Genomic DNA, 16850 nt, shown 5'->3' with positions numbered 1-16850 from the left:
CACTAGCATCCCAGACATCCTTTACACTGAATCCAGCTCACTACCCCAGCCTCCACCGGTTGGTGGATCATAAACCTGTAAGCAGCAAGTTAGGCTGAGGAAAATCACTTCCAGCATCTGGACCATCTGCACTGGTGCGCCCCAGTGTTGTGTGCTCTCCCCACTGCTCTTCTCCCTCCACACCAATGACTGCACCTCAGGAGACCAGTCTGTCACAAACTCCTGAAGTTTGCAGACAACACAGCAGTGATCTGCTTCATCCCCCACTGAACAACACTGTGTCTGCTGTGGCATCCTTCACATTTCTGAGGTCAACCATCCCTCAGGACATAAATTGGAGAACCAACATTGACACTATCAGGAAAAAAAGTCCAGCAGAAGATATACCTTTAACCAGCCACAACTCAACAACAGCACAAGCTGCTGAAAAATCCAGTCTGTTCTCTGCACATCCATCACGGTTTAGTTTGGATCAACCACCAAACAGGACAGGAACAGGTTGTAGCAGACAGTCAGAACTGCAGAAGAAAATCATGGTCGTCGATCATCGACCTTTGGCCTAAGAAGTTCTGGTACCAAATGAAGCGACCCCAGCAAGCTAGTTCAGGCAGTCAACTCGAGCTGCACTGATTCACACACACGTCATACCTCACTCTCAATGTCATCTACAAAACATACCCTCCCAATCTGGCAGTTTAAGCTGCAAACATTTCCCAGCTCTCCTTCTACCTTGTCAGTGTAGCTGCTGCCCTGCATCAGTATTGCTGCCTGCTCTATCAGCTCAACCTCCACCCTAGCACCTGCAGGATTCGGCTAAAGGGGGAACATATTTGATCATTGCTCCTCATGTAAACATATTTGCAGGGAGAGATGAGGCCAAAATCTGGACACTAAACTCAGACTATGTTCTGCCATTGAAATAAACATTTCAAAGGTTAGCTGTCTGACTGAAGTACACTTGTAAACCATTCCATGCTCAAACATGGTGTTTGTTATGACCAATTCATGACTAGGACAGTAGTCCAATAACAAAGCATCGCCCAGGTTATGATGCCAGTTGTCAGCTTGCCAGGCCCCAACCTTTGCCTTCCACCAAGTTTACACTGCACTTGACCCCAATACCCATCCCTGCAAGGTGTGGGTCCAATTGGTGGCAGCTTCATGAAGACTTTTCAGGCAATGCCTGGCCAAGCCCCAGGGGTCAAGGCCTGACACCACAGGTGAGCTTCCCTACCAGGTCTGGCTCCAGGAGTGGGCCTTTATTTCTCTTTTCCAGGCAAGGTGCAACATCTCCTCTCTGGTTGACTCATGTAGACTGTTCAGACTTGACAATATAAACATTCTGCATGGGTCTCTTTGTATTTCTTGCTGGTATGTTTGTCAATGCAGTAGTTCACAGGAAGTAAACGGTTACAAAAGCTGTTGCTCTAGAAACAGAATAGCAATGAAATGGTCTATTGGGTTTTTGAATCACTCTTAGTCTGGGCCCTTCCCCCAGACCACTTTGCTCAGACCCTACCAGAATCTACTGCCCCTGACAACACAACTCTCAGGACCACAGGGACATACAAACCTCTCCATCACATTAAGGTGGTGATTCTTGGAGGATAATCTAAAGCACAGATTTACCTAATTTTGCATTGACTTTAGCTGAGCACAGCCATGCCCCCAAGAGGATAAGCCACTTTGATTCTAATGACCCCGTTACCTTTCTCCTACACACTACATATTTAGCCCCACTACCGGTGTAATCCTCACTTGATGTTTCTTACAGTAACAGATGAGTCAGAGGCTTCTGGCACAGTGGGTACTGTAGGTAACATGGCTCATGTAGAAAATAGCTGTAAATTCTCACATTTGTCTTCATGTTCTTTCTGATTGTTTTCACTCACAATATTAGTTTTAGTCACAGCATGTTCCACACAACACGATTCCCATTGTTTTAATCTTAACTATGCTCCATTTCTGTCATACCTCCCACTGGGATTATTATAGTTCCAGTTTTTGAGCTTGTCGTGTCAAAGAGCAGCCAGGCAGCTCCCAGTTGGTGGCTTAGAGCTGGGCTCATGTTAAATACTGTACAGTAGGATGATACTGAAAGACAAGACCGCTGCAGGCCTAGGACACAGCGTACAGATGGAAATACACTCTGTGTTGATATATGAGATTGTCCTTGGACTTCATCTTCAACTAGACTTAAAGCCTGTCAACAGAATCCAACACATCTACTTCAACTGGGCATAACAAGGGAGAGTAAAGCAACACTTTGTCCAACTCAACATAACATGGGTATGTTTTAGAGCTTTTAGCCCACTGTCACCAAAACAACCATTACATCCTGCACTAATGACGTAGTCCTTGTCGGGGACGCATCAGAACACATTCCACAAAAGATATGTGGTCAAATGTGTCCCAGACCACCTTGGCAAGTGGTTTGAGTGATCGTATCACGATGTGTTTTGGTGGCCATTTAGATTTATATTTAGCGCTGTCCACTTATGATCAGATCACCAAAAACGCATGTTAGTACCAGGTCTAAACGGGGCCCTAGTCACACATTATTATCTGGCCTGGATATGAACTGCAGTTAAAGGAGAAGAGGACTGATTGAAGTTGTGACTTCACAGTAGAGAAGGAACGTCTCACCATTAAAACTTCTAACCAAGCTGAAGTATTGTCCATTGTGCAGGGCATTCACATTTTCAACAGACTATGCACTGCATTAAATGTCACAAGCCAAGTAAACAAGCCACATAGGGGGTTATCAGCTTATCAGTAAAGCAGGTTCAGTCATCTTGCTGACAGCAGATGCAGATTCAAGCTGGAACTTAGCTTTCAAGAGGCTGGTAAGAGGATAACTGGGATACCATAGGATGGGCTCAAGGCTGAATACTGTACAGTAATTAACCCTCTGTTTCTGCTCAGCTCTATTTTTAAGGAACAGCAGGGAACAAAACAGTCATGTGGGAGGAGATGGGGAGGGAGGGAAAGGAAGCAGCAGACAGGTGCTAAAACTTAATTAAAAACTCTCTCTCCTCTGCTGTTCTCATCACCTGATTTGAAAATGTGTCCAAGCGAAGCATCTTTCAGTGTTCTTGCAGACACACGCTCCCGTTTTAGATGTATTTGGTCATAGAGATTATGGACACCAAGGGTTGGATCTGACCTGAGGGCACAATCTCGACATGCAGACATTGAATACACTTTATTTGAATGTGCTATGGTGTAGCCTGTGTGTTGTATACAAATGTACTTTGTTCAGTCACAAAAACACCTATACATGGGATTTATATCTTGTTGTCTGCAGGGACAGAGTAGCAGACAATATACATCAACTTGCATGAGTAATAATACAGCAGCAATCACTGTGTATGTGACTGTAGTTGTTGCTCAAAAGTTCCCATGGCAACCAGTAAAACAGACTTGAGGCCTGTCTATCAGTGGCTTGCAGTCTCTGCTCTTGCAGACTTTCCATAATGCCAGTGAACACATCACAGTATGTACGACTGAGGCCCTCAAGGGCTAAGTCAAGTCCAGAGGGTGGACATTTGGATTCAGCTAAACTGTCAGTGGTTCTCACTACATCCAAAACACTGATGATGTTTCATCCACATTAGCACAATAACTGCACCGAAAATAACACATCAGACAACTCTGCCATTTAAACACATTTAATATATCTTATAGTCCACAAGAGAGTTGGCAGCTATACAATAATATAAAGGAGTATACATTTAATATATATATCGTGTTTTAGAATCTGGACTCTTTGTTTGCACGAGAGTATCTCATCTTTAAATTATAACTTATCTGTCTGCAGTTTCACATTTCACTTCTAAAAATAAAACCTCTGAAGGGCTTTATGAAAAACAACAGGCATCTAAAATTCATTAGGTTTTTTTTTTTTCTTCTCAAAAATACAATTGTTTCCATAGTCACAGAAAGTGAAGAACAGCTCTTTGGCTAGCTTTCATACAATTTCCTCTGCTCTCATTCAAAGCAGAAATGACACATATCTTAATCCCATCATGAAGAGCTCCAACACACTGTAGAAATGTTCAACCTCAAACAGAAACAGAGAGTATAGTTTTAGCTGTGAACACAGAACTCGTTTCTGCCGTAAACTGTTTTAAATGCAACCTGCTGATAGTGAGGTCTGTGGATTATCCTGAGTTACAGTAAATTGGATGGTGTTTTTGGACAATTCAGATTTTCAAATGTCATGTTCAAAGCTTTGCAGATTACAAACCAAATTCCATTTACCTCTGTGCTTTAAGTCTCAAAGTTGGAGACCTCGCAGCCTCAGCTAATCAAGTCCAAATTGTCTGGGTTGATATGTTTGGATTGGTTTGGGTATCAGGTAGAAGGTGCTGTGTGATCTCAGTTAGCTGTGTATGTAGTTTGTGTTATGCCAACTGTATGATATACTTTACATACTTTCATGTGCACCATTAGTGAGTCCTTTTAAACATGCATGTAACCAAACAAACACACCACCTCTGTTACCCCTTCTTCACCACAGCTTTGTTGATGACACATTCTTGATTACAATGGCTCTGAAAAAACTGGTAGAAACGCAGGCTGGTTTGCAAGAGAGCACCGAGGCTTCAAGAATCCTATAGGAACCAGTTCAACAACCAGAGCTAATTTGGTGGAAAATGGGTATGTGAAGTGTATGAGGTTAAGGTTTTGTGTCAAAGAGGTGCTGATTTGTTCTGGAACCAGGGATTGTCAACACAATGGCTACAGCATTCTGTGTGTGTATGTGTGTGTGTGTGTGTGTGTAGTGTAACTCATTACTGATCCCATTAAAGTCTGGCACCGGACTTTAATATGATGTCAGACGGACGTTAAATTTTGGTTGGAATGAAAATCAGGTTGATGATACTTTAAATGTCTGATGACATTAGAATTTCACGTTGTGTGGATGTTAACAACACGGTTTCCCGAATATTCATTTATTTATGGCGGCCCGCCATGATAAAAACATCTGCCACCACAAATAGATTTTCTATTTTTGGATCTGGACCGTTGATTAAGAGTGCTGTAGGAATATATAAACCATCTGGTTATTTACAGCACCACATTGTCATAGTACAGAGCATACTTGGGGCAGAGACTGAGCAGCACAACAGCAGGCACATTGAAAATGAAACTTAACCATTCATTCTGCTGGGTCCAAATGCATTCACTTGCAGCAGCTGCTCCTCTCATACATAAATCTGACCTGATCAGCTCTGAACGAACTGATAGATCAATTATTTATCCCGCGAATCACAAAGTGCAGCTGAGGACAAAAGGAACTCATGTAGAGTTCTGCATGCCCTGTGTTCACTGACCCCCAAAAACCTGCGAATTTAGAGAGGGGACACAGAATGATAGAAAGAAACACACAGAATAAATGTTGTCCTGACACTGACTTTTGGTCACCCAAAGTCAACCTAAATATAACCAAATACTGTAATCTAAGAATGCTGGTGGCCAGCTGGGAGCTTTACAAAAACAAAACCAACAGTGCTGTGTTGTACCTCTGTTTGATTACCTGACCATTTTCAGTTTTTAGACTAATTCTCCACCTTTCAGACAGACATTAGTTTTCATGTTGTCTCATTATAATATGAAAATCAACTTGCATAGACAAACTGGCTGCAGATACTACAGTTTATCCAAAGGAACACTCACTACATTTACATGTACAAAATGTTCGGGTTCTGGCCTCATTCCAAAAATGACAATATTCCCACTAAACTGTTTAAATGGCTAATGAAAATGAATATTCCACTAATATCCCTTTTTATCTGTTGTACTGTTTTATCTATTGTACTCAGAGTAACATGCCCTAACATGTTGTTTATCATGTCAAAATGTAGGAAAGTGTAACGACTGGAGCAGCTTGTGCCATTTTGCTTCTCTGCATCAAAATAGGATTTCTTTTCTAAGTTTCCTACTGGTGGTGGACTTGTTGGACCATGCAAACACAGCCTCCCTTTTATTCCTTAAGCCACCTTTATGAAAAGGCTGCCATTGCATTATTTGTACATTTTCAAAAACCTGTTGATATCCAAGTCTTCCATAACGTTTAAAAGTTGTTCCGACCAGAAATGTGGGCTTTTCTTCTCTTTCTTCTCTACACCAACCTTGCAAACTGTTGGTGAGTTGGTTTGTGTCAAATGTAGCCATGACAACACACATATCCAACTGTAAATCACAGACTGTATGTAATAATGGCCGTAGGGACCTTGACATCACTCTGGATCTGACTTACAGAGGGCTGCAACGCCTTGCAGACAGCAAGCTCAAGTGGCCCTGCTCTAAAATATGCATAAGTTGGGCTTAAACAAAATGTAAATGGATGAGTTATAAAAAAGATTCACCCCCTGTACAGCTGTCATGATATGAGCTAAGGAGCATGTTGATATGAGCTAAGGAGACCTAACTGTTTGTTGTACCAGGCTGTAAATATATTTATTTCTGCTGTTAAGTTGGGCAATTTAGCATGGGAGTCTATGGGGACTGACTGGCTTCTGGAGCCAGCCTCAAGTGGACATTAGACATGTTGGACATGTCTTAATCAGAAAATGCAAAATTCAGAAAAAGGCTTAGTGTGGAATATGCAATTTACAAAATCCAACAAATACAGAATATTGTCAAATCGGAATATTAGTGGAATATTAGTGTAGCATGTAAACATAGCCAGTGTCACATGTCAACCCTCCAGCTCTACATGAACCATCCATGAATGAACAATTAAACAGCCAAGCTCACTGGAAATGTTCCTATTTGTGCAGATTTGATGTCCTAGTGTAAAGAGGTGTAAACATCTGTTTTAATATTTACCTTTACTCTGTCTGGTGTTGGCAGTGCTCTACAGCACCCCAAAGCAAGTTGGTTTTCATAGTGTACTGAAATAAACTGAGACAAATGTCTGAGTGGAAGGAAACTCGTCTACAAAGTGACAGTTCTCTTTGGAAAGTGGTGAGCAGTAAAACACTGGTGATTTGTAAGTCAACAGAATAACTCATAAAGGGTCCTTTAAGTTGCCTTCCATGTACTCTGTGCTTTGTTTTCACTTTGACTAAACAAATCCCAACTTTCCATAATTCACCTCCCATCAGAATACGTAAACAGGAACAGGTTGGACTGTGTGACGTGAATATCTGTAATAATGACGGCTGTCTCAGGAATTGAATCTGTTTCCACCTCTATGTCTCCGTGGTCACTAAGCCTCATCTTCACTGTCTGAATGAGCTGGCTCTTCTGGCTGGAATAAGGGATTGTGGGCCAGTTTGTGCAGATCTTCTGGAGCAATCTCTCTCATCTTTCCATCCATACCGAGCTGCATGGGCTGGATCAAATTGGTCCTGCGGGGAGAAATGGTTCAAATGTAATAATGTGTGCATGTATGAGTACAGACTGAGTTGAGTATTGCCACCACATGCCTCCGGTTATCATTTCTTTCTATGTATTCTTTATCATTTCAAGTTATAACAAACTGACAGATACACATATGCATAAAATCAAATCAAAACTCAAATCAAGCTACTCTAAGTTTTTCTATTGTGAAAGACAACAATTTTGAATTTAATTCATCATTACAGCTAAATGTGCTGTGGATCTCTGCAAACTGACCTCGTGTGTTGCATGTGTGATTGTGTGTGTGTGTGTGTGTGTGTGTGTATGGGGGTTGGAAAAAATCTAAATACATGCACACCAGTACCTCAAACATGGATCTGCCTGCCTAACTTGCACTCCATCTAAGCCCCTTTAAGGCAGGAATTTTTAAGCTGTTAATCTGCCTCACCATTCTGCATAAAAGCTACAATTCTGGAATGGGGGGACAGAGTTATCTCGCCTTTCAGCTGGTGGAGGAGGTAGTCACAGAGCCGAAATGACGATTGTTTACATGGGACAGCGGGCAGGATGGGGCCATGGGCAGTGTTATGCCTGCAACATTTTACATCTTATACTTGCATAGCTTACATTTTAACTCATACAATAATTTATTAAACCACACAATAGCCTCAGAAAGACTAAATAACAACAGCATAAGCCTACTGTTTCAAAATCAAAGAATGCATTTGTTAATCACAGTGCCAGCCTGTGGCATAGGCAGTATAGGTGAATCCTAAAGGTGCCGTCTTCCATGGGGGGCACCACAAATAGGGGAAGAGAAAAAAATCAAATGGTTTATCTTTTACTATTTTTTTACAACTATTATTTTGAAATATTACATAAGGCCACAACAACACAACTACATAGCAGAGCCTAGTAAATAAGAGAGAGGCCTTTTTTTCTGGGTTCCTGCTGCCCCTCAACCCCCCTCCCAGCTACGCTGTATGGTCAACATGTCAAAACCACAAAAACTCAACTACCACTACACTACTGAGAGCAGTGGATGTGGAGAGAAAGAACATGAAATCAGAAGGCGAAGAGCTGGTTATTGTTTCCTCTGAGCAGCCAGTGGCTGCAACCAACAGCTCATGGAGGTTGCATCAATTAACATTGTGAAGCGTTCAAGCTCTACTCAGTAAAAATTTGTTCAAGATAAATTATAACATTCTCATGATGTGTTCAATGTAATCTTGTAGAATGTAGTTTTTGGTGGGGACACTTCAATAAATCCAGCTGTTTGACCAAGAAATGTGTTGATGTTTTCACAGCACTATAAAAAAGATATTAGAGAGCGAATTATGATGTATGATACATAGTAAAAATGCTTTTTGCTAATCTTTTTAAAGATGTTTTTAATGTAAAAGAAGGTTAAAGCAAAAGGTTGTTTCATAAATGTGTATTATTAAATTTGTGCTCATTCTAAGGAAGTGTAATGAAGGACTGAATGACTTTAAAAGTGTTCATTTACTTTTTTTATAGTGTAGATTTTTGTGTTAACCTGGAACAAAAGAAAAACAAATGTCAAAACACCAATATAAAAACATCAGTATCAGCTATTGGTGCGATTCTTTTTTTAAACACTGGTATCACTATCAGCCCAGTATTTCAAAATCAATGCATCCCTGATTCAATTAGAAAGTAAATTTGTACGTTTTATTATTATTTTACAATGTCAGATATTATTTATTGTTTAGTCTTCTAAACAAGTTCATTGGTATTTTTTTAATAGATTCTTGATTTCAAAGAAGCATTTAGTATTTTTATCTTATTTTTATCACCTAAGGAACCAACTGTGCTAGAACTGCCACTGGTTAATCACAGCACTCTCTCTCTCAGTGCTGTCCATGGTCCCGAAACAACAGCAGCCCTAACTGCTATACTGAAACATAAAGTCCCCTCATGGCGCCAGCTGGCTGACAAATGCATAATATTTACAATGTAGGTCCAACATTAAGTAAGGAGAAACAGCCACATGTGTATTGTTTCATATTGTTTTAGTATTGTTGTTTTATCAACTATGATTCACAATCTAACACATGGCTCATCTATCAAATAAATGCTTTTATTCTTTTTATCCCCCAACCATTAATAACTATTTATCACATCATTACTCCTACATATTACATAATAAAATCAACATATACCTGTAATATTTACACACAGGGTGCAAAATGAACTGTCAATCTATTTCTCTCTCTCTCTCTTTGGATAAATACAGCCTTCCCAGAAGAGTCTATCAAGGGATTAGGTGGGAGTGTTACATGGTCTGGCCTCATAGTGCTTCTCACCTGCCAGCATCAGCTTTACTCAACCCTGCACTGAAATGCCACGCCTGCCTCTACATCAAACTAGAAACACTCTACTTTCAGACTGTTAGGTTTAGTGTCAGACAGTCCATAGTGCAGCACACCTTATCATTGGAGCTTTACTCAACACCACACCTGCTCCTACATGTGACATGTGAATTTTCTTTGTCAGGTGTAGTGTTGGTGTGGCGTAAATGTGCATACACCATAACTTGTAGCATGGGTGTGGCACAGGTGTTAATGTATTAACACTTTACCTAAATTAAACACACATCACCTACGCCACATGTGTATGATGCCTGTGTAACTATTCTATGTCTATGGAAGAGGTGTAAGATTGCAGAGGTCTTGTTAGGCACTAGTCTGAGGTACTAGTGAGCATGAACATTGATATGTTCCACCATTCCACCTCGTGTGTGTGTGTGTGTGTGTGTGTGTGTGTGCGTGTGTGTGTGTGTGCGTGTGCGTGCATGTGTGTGTGGGTCCTGCTTTTATAGACCTTGACAGTTTGTCAAACATGTTGACCAGCTTCATGGCTTCAATTTCCTTCTGCTCCTCTGTCATTCCCTCCATGGGATTGGGCTGATCCTCTTCTACAACTCCTGTTATTGGGTTTATACTGAAGAAGAAAGAGAGATGGAGAGAAATGTCAGAGAAACAGAAATTCCGGTCTGTTTTGTGTCCAAAGAGGGGAGAAGTCTCGTTCTGAAATTGGTGGTGACTTGTTGCAGGAAAACAATGGTGGAAAGTTAGTGAAAGCTGGAAAGAGGAGTGCTGGGAAGAGTTTATTGTGCTGGAGTACATAAAGTGTAGCTGTGTTACCTAAAAAAGGGCTGAATTTTAAGCTGATTTAAAAAAAACTTCTCCTTAGGCGAGACTCAGTTAAACATACTAACAAACAACAGAAAAGCTATTGGTAAAGAAAACCATTTCTCTGTAGGGTCATCTCTCTAATGTTGTCAGACACTAATAACAATCTGAGCATGTCAGTGACAAAAACAAGCACTGTTAGTGGAAATACATTGACAGTGCACAAGTGCCCGTAGGGATTACACAGCAGCCTGTTTCAACACTGCAGCTGCGGCCAACTCACTCAATATTGGACCAATTTCAAAAATTTTTGTCCCCATGAATCACTTTGACACTAAAATATGGGAAAATAGGGTCCAGGTTGAAAAATACTGCAGCTGTTCCAGAGCTTTTGATCATATCCCAAGATCTTCCTCAGGTCATGACTGAAGTATGAAACTAAACTTTTAAGCCAGCATGGAAGAGAAGTCCTTAGAATGAAGGAAAACAGGGACATTTAGACATAAGACAATTGGACAGATTCCATCTGCCAGTGAAGATCATGTGATATGGGGAGGCAGCATTCATTTGGGCAACAATAGAGAAACCTGCAGCTGGCTGACTGGGAGGAATGGCTGGATTGTTCTGAACCAGCATGGTGTTTCTATTGGAATCCATTAGAAGATACGGATTATCTATAATAAACACAACTCTTTAGTATAAGGTTACTCATTCTGAGTACCAAAACACTTAAGATGATGATCTAGTTGCTGCTTTATCATCAGATCTGAAACCCTATGTCTTGGACAGGAGAAGACCAGTCAGCCAATCACAATCTGAAGCTGATAAAAGGACCTGATAAAGCCAAATGTGAGGTACTGTCTGTAAAATTTTCAACTCCCACCTGCTGAGGATTTTTTTTTCTGTTTTCTCAGAGAGATTGATTACATTGGATCTGATTGGGCCAAGTATAAAGCCTCCATTGCAGAGGCAGCCTCTTGTAGTTGTGCCCCGAGGGTCAGAAGTTACTGCCATGGAAGAATCCTAAAGAAGTAGTGGCCTTTTCAGGCTTGGTTAGCCCAGGGTCATGGAATATTGGAACAGAAAGGATACTGGAGAGATCATGGGAGTTTGCTTTGTGGACTTAGGTCACATCGTCACAAATATGTTTATTTTTTAAAACTGCGTTTTAGCACCATTTTCTGTCCATACAAACACACCTGAAAACATGACCATTTACACACACTAAGGCATGCACCGGCGTAAACAGAAAGCAGACTGTCTAACTGCAGTTGGCCCCAAAATTGAAGCGAAACACCTTGATCGCCCGCTGGCGTTTGGCTCCATGTTAGTGGATGGAACATGGGCCAAAATCAAAGATCCAGTTACACGTCAAATAATTTTTTTTTCCAAAGATGATTTCTGTCATTTTAGGTAGTTCTTACCACAGTGCTGAATGTTCAAGTGTTCATTTTTCTGATAAGTTTGGTTCAAATTACTTATTTGATGCTATAAAAAGGGGATGTGACATCGTGATTGACAGCTGTGTGTGAAAATTGGTGTGCTCGTGATTAATGGTGCTGCTCGGGATTGGTCAGATGAAGGCATGGGTGCGAATTTGATACCACAGAGACTGCTGCCCTTCAGACTCTAAATGACGTCACCAGCACAAGGTGATAGTGCAGGGATATTTTGGCTTCATTTCTGTACAGCAGGGAGTGTTGTTATGTTGTCCACCTCTTCATACAGTGAATGGCTAGCACAGGCGACAAGATGGAACTGTTACTGAAAGTAATGTGAGCATGTTGGTCGAGGTGGTGGAAAAACAGATTGGGAGCTGTTACGAAGCAAATTTCATGACATATCAGAGCAGTACAAGGAGTATTATCCATTGCCAGAGGAAGCCATGACTATGGGAAAAGAGTACCACACAAGAAGGATAAAATCACTTGACAAGCTGTGACTGATAAGACCTAAACGAGAAGCCAACGTGAGCATCTAGGTCATCGTTTTCTAAAGTCTCAGTTTCCACCCAGACTAAAACACAACCCTGGAGTTCTCAAATTAAAATGGGGTCTGCAATGCTTGGCGTACACGTAGCAATAGTTAAGAGTTTTAATACCACAACAAATTAGTATGGCTGTAGCCTAGAGAAGGCTGATGACCATGTTCCTCCAAGAGCTGTGTCCATATTCTCAGCATGAATTGGTCATGCAGAGAGAGCAAAGCCTGAGCTCTAGATTTACCACTGACTTTACTTTCTACTGCATACCTTACACATACCTATGATGCTTGGGTTAGTGATGGAAAGAGCAACATTTCACATAGGAATGGCCTTAATAAGCTTCAGGGTGGCTGTTGTCAGAGATTAGAGATAAGGTAGGTAACCAAGAGTAGCTGAAGAACTGCTGCTCCTTTGGATCCAGTTGAGCTGGTTTAGAACTCTAACCAGGATGCCTCCTGGATGCCTCCCTATGGAGGTATTCTGGTTATTACCCACAACATGTTGGAGGGCTTTCTATCCTATCTAGTCTGAGAATACCTTGAGATACTGCAGAAAGACCTGTAGGCTGTCTGAGCTACATTACTTGGCCTGCTGCCTGCTAGGTGTGGGGGAAAGAATCAATACAGCATAGTATTGTGACCTTTTATGATATACATTATTCATTTTTGCAAATACAGATTTTAATACAGCTTTTGGTGCTAGAATAAGCAGAGGTCTTAGTCAGCAGCATTTGGCAGGAAGTTCATCAGAACAAAGATGGAGGCACCAGATAAAGAAATCAGAAATGTGCCATTTAAATCAAACGTCTGGACTTATTTTGGATTTTCTTAAATAAAGGGAAAGAAGGACTTGGATATGACATGTAATTTGCAAGCAGTCTCATAAGAGAATAAAATACTCTAGGAATACTACAAACATGAGGGCTCACCTCACACTCCACCATCCAGAGAAAGGATTAGCCGCTAATGGCCAAGCTAACGCTAAAGCCGGTCTGCTGAAAAATCGACCAACACTGGACACACTTAGCTTGACAAAAACTGCCATCCAACTCTGAGAGGGTGAAGAAAATAACCATCACAATAATCCATCACCTACTTCATGTGCAAAGATCTGCATCCATACAGCACTGTTGAAAATGAAGGCTTTTGTTATATACTAAAAACACTAGAACCCAGGTACCTGACTCCGTCCTGACGTTTTTTCACTGACAACAGCCATACCCAAGCTCTTCAGAGAAGTGAAGCATAAAGTTAAAGGCGCTGTATGTAAGAATGTGGCCAAAACGGTTACTGCACTCAAATTCAAAATACTGCCGCGAGTCATGTTGGCCCCCCCCTCCCCTACAGATTCGAGGTTGCTGGACAGCGGCATGCTGGAGACTGATTTGTTTGCCCACAGGCGGCTGCCGTGGCAGGGCTGCGTCGCCGCGTCCTTGATCTTCGGTTTTCCAGCGGACCATTCAAGCAAGTCCAGCTTCTCTGTTGCTAACGCTGCTGCCAGAATACAGCTCATGAGGGGCCGGCTGCTAATGCTGTGTACCGGGACACTGCTAATGCTGCTTGCCGTGCTGCTGTAGCTCAGTCGTAACTGTAACTGATGCTGAGACTCTACTGACTGTGTGACTGGTAGACGGCGGTGGGTGGCGCAACAGGCCAAAACACAAATTCAAAACATAAACATGATTTGCGGACTGTAAAACAATTTTTTAAATGCGAATATTCTGGCTGTACTATTGTTGTTGGTGAGATCAGTATGTTATATGGACATTATTCCTTAGTCTCTGTGACATATTAGGAGGATTTTACGACTATTTATTTACAGCAGGAAGGGTGGCATTAACTTGTGACACCTGGACTTCAAGGTCAAGGTTCAAGGTCAGTGGATTCATATGTGACTATAACGGCACATTATCTTACAGAGAACTGGTGACTGCTGTTGCACATTCTCCAAACTAGAGCAGTACATGAAAGTCACACTGAAGCAAACACTGCAGACCTCCTGCAAAATACAGCACAAGAATGAGGGATTGTGGTTGTAACAGACAGCGCTTCTGACATGGGTGTTGCTATTCAGTCTGCGATATCTGCATGTGAAGTGTTTCGCTCACATGCTTAATCTGGCCTTGCAGAGGGCGTTAAATCTGCCAACAGTTAAGTTTGTCAGGTGTATGCAGCATTTCTGACAAGTTTTATGATGGTGTGGGTCAGTCTGTCTGCTTTACATCACATTATACTGCAATAAAAATTATTAAAGTCAAATAAATAGACTGAAAAATTTATCTTATGAGGTCAAACTGATGTTGACAAAGTTTTCCTTTGGGGAAATAATTTGCAGTTGGGAAAAAAAGGTAATATATCTCAATATATTTTATTGCAATACTCAGCAATTGCAATATTGCAATGATATCATATTGTGACCTAAGTATTGTGATAATATTGATTTCCACCCTTACTGCCTGGTGATATTGGTGGAAAGCGGAAGAACTACTCTGTCAGTCTGTCAAATTCACTGGTTAAAGCTGCACAATATCATTTCTGTAAGGGGTGCAATGAAACACACTACATGAGATACTGAGTTCAGGTGACACAGCGTTGTGGTGGTACTGACTGGGCCTTGGCCTCTCTGTACTCCTCTGTCTCAGAGTCTTCATCTTCAGAGTAGATCCCGGAGTCTCTGCCCCCCCTGAGCAGTCCTCTGGCAGCCAGCAGACCTGCAGCATTACCATATCCAGTGTACTTAATGAACCTGGAAACTGGATAGAGCATAGAACATATTACTGTTAATATGGCAATATCTGAACACATTAAAAGACACCAGTACATTGACACAATGTCAACAAAACCAGTTCCCCAAGTCTGTGGTTGGAGCCATAAACTTATTCAATTTAGATCTTTACCTCAGCCATCATGACCGTTCAAGCAGCACTAGCCAAGATTTTCAGTAAAGACAGATATTTTTAACTACTGAGCAGATTAAGAAATGCTCTTTTGTTATAAGGAATCTCTTGCTGTCTGATCACTGGTCAGTGATCCAATCGGACCGTCGTTAAAGTCACATACATATTTGTTTCACCATTGGTAGTTTTAAAATGATGTGTGTATAATTGATCAGTCCAGATGGTTAATGTCTTAGTGAGCCATGGGCTTACAATCAGTAACACAAAACTTGCCATAAATGATTGAAACATATCAACAAACAGGAATTTCCCTCACCACTTTCTTTGCAGAGAACAAAAAGGAATTCGGCAGCACAGTCCTTGACGTCAGTGTCAATGTGTGTCATAATACGGACTAGTTTGTTCCTCAGAGTATTGCCCACCTCTGGTCTGTTCTTCACATCACGCAGTGGGGGCAGCACCTAAACACACACACACACACACACACACACACACACACACACACACACACACACACACACGGATACCCGAGTCATCAAAACATCAACATCTTTTAATAAAGGATTCTCCTCCTCAGCCCAGTACTGACCTTTGACCTGAGGAACTTCCTGGTCTCTCTGTGGATTCGGGCACTCTCAGTCAGCAAGGTCAGTGATGGGAGAAGGGTCTCCTTCAGCTTATGTCCCTGGAGACAAAATAAATACATCCTATCAGCTGGACCGCAATCATCCATTCATGTAAAATATGGGGACATACATTGTGCGTAATTTGAAGGTAATATAATTAATCACAACTTTATTTTGAAATATGCATGATATGAACACATTATTAATTGAAGCAGGAAGCTGGTCTGTGATGGTTGATGTTTTTTTATAACCTGTCTGACGGTTTGATCTCCAGCCAGATTCTGTTGCGAACACCATGTTGTTGTTACTGATTGAACTGATGACCCAAACTACATCAAAGAAGACCTACAAAGCTGGGATTATCCTTTATGTACAATATAAATGCAATTAGCTTTTTTCCCCCACACCTGACTGTTGGGAACATGGTCCATCTAGTCTTTCTACTGGTGCACTTAATATTAGTGTAATAATAAAACAACCAGTTGTATTTGTAAAAACTCATTTAAAAGTACACTTACAAAAACCTTTTACACATGGAAACTTATTCATCATTTAAGGGAAAATGTCACTGCTGGAAAGATAGTCTTTTCTTAAAATTTGGCTGTCTATACAGCAGAAAGACACAAATACTTTTGAGACTGGTGCTACATGAGCAGAGAAAACAGAGAAAAAGGGCTGTGGCATTTGCTTGCGTGCAAGAGATAGAAAGCCTACAACTGCAACTACAAATGTCCTAAGCAGCTCCAGACCAATAAATGCTCCTGCTGGTGGGTGACGTAATGCAAGTTGGTTTGGGACAGATTTTTGCTGGCAGATGAGCAGGGAGAGCTAGGTGC

The 16850-nt window shown here is 41.3% G+C and overlaps 1 protein-coding gene across 2 annotated transcripts in view; it reads right to left on the bottom strand.

Moving 5' to 3' along the window:
* Positions 1 to 3653: 3653 nt before the first annotated feature.
* The window catches only part of ric8a (RIC8 guanine nucleotide exchange factor A), a 36563-nt gene continuing 23366 nt past the window's right edge, over positions 3654 to 16850 (bottom strand). For both annotated transcript variants that reach the window (XM_033635220.2, XM_033635221.2), the window contains 5 exons: positions 15978 to 16073; positions 15705 to 15849; positions 15100 to 15244; positions 10198 to 10317; positions 3654 to 7361 (listed from right to left, as the gene is read on the bottom strand). In XM_033635220.2, coding sequence (XP_033491111.1) covers positions 7220 to 7361; positions 10198 to 10317; positions 15100 to 15244; positions 15705 to 15849; positions 15978 to 16073 — 648 coding nt within the window. In that variant the 3' untranslated portion in view covers positions 3654 to 7219. The remainder of the gene's footprint in view (positions 7362 to 10197; positions 10318 to 15099; positions 15245 to 15704; positions 15850 to 15977; positions 16074 to 16850) is intronic.

The sequence above is a fragment of the Epinephelus lanceolatus genome, chromosome 5 (genome assembly GCF_041903045.1).
Source record: "Epinephelus lanceolatus isolate andai-2023 chromosome 5, ASM4190304v1, whole genome shotgun sequence".
Lineage (NCBI taxonomy): Eukaryota > Metazoa > Chordata > Actinopteri > Perciformes > Serranidae > Epinephelus > Epinephelus lanceolatus.
The sequence above is the reverse complement of the archived record's forward strand: the minus strand, read 5'-3'. Positions and strand labels throughout refer to the sequence as shown.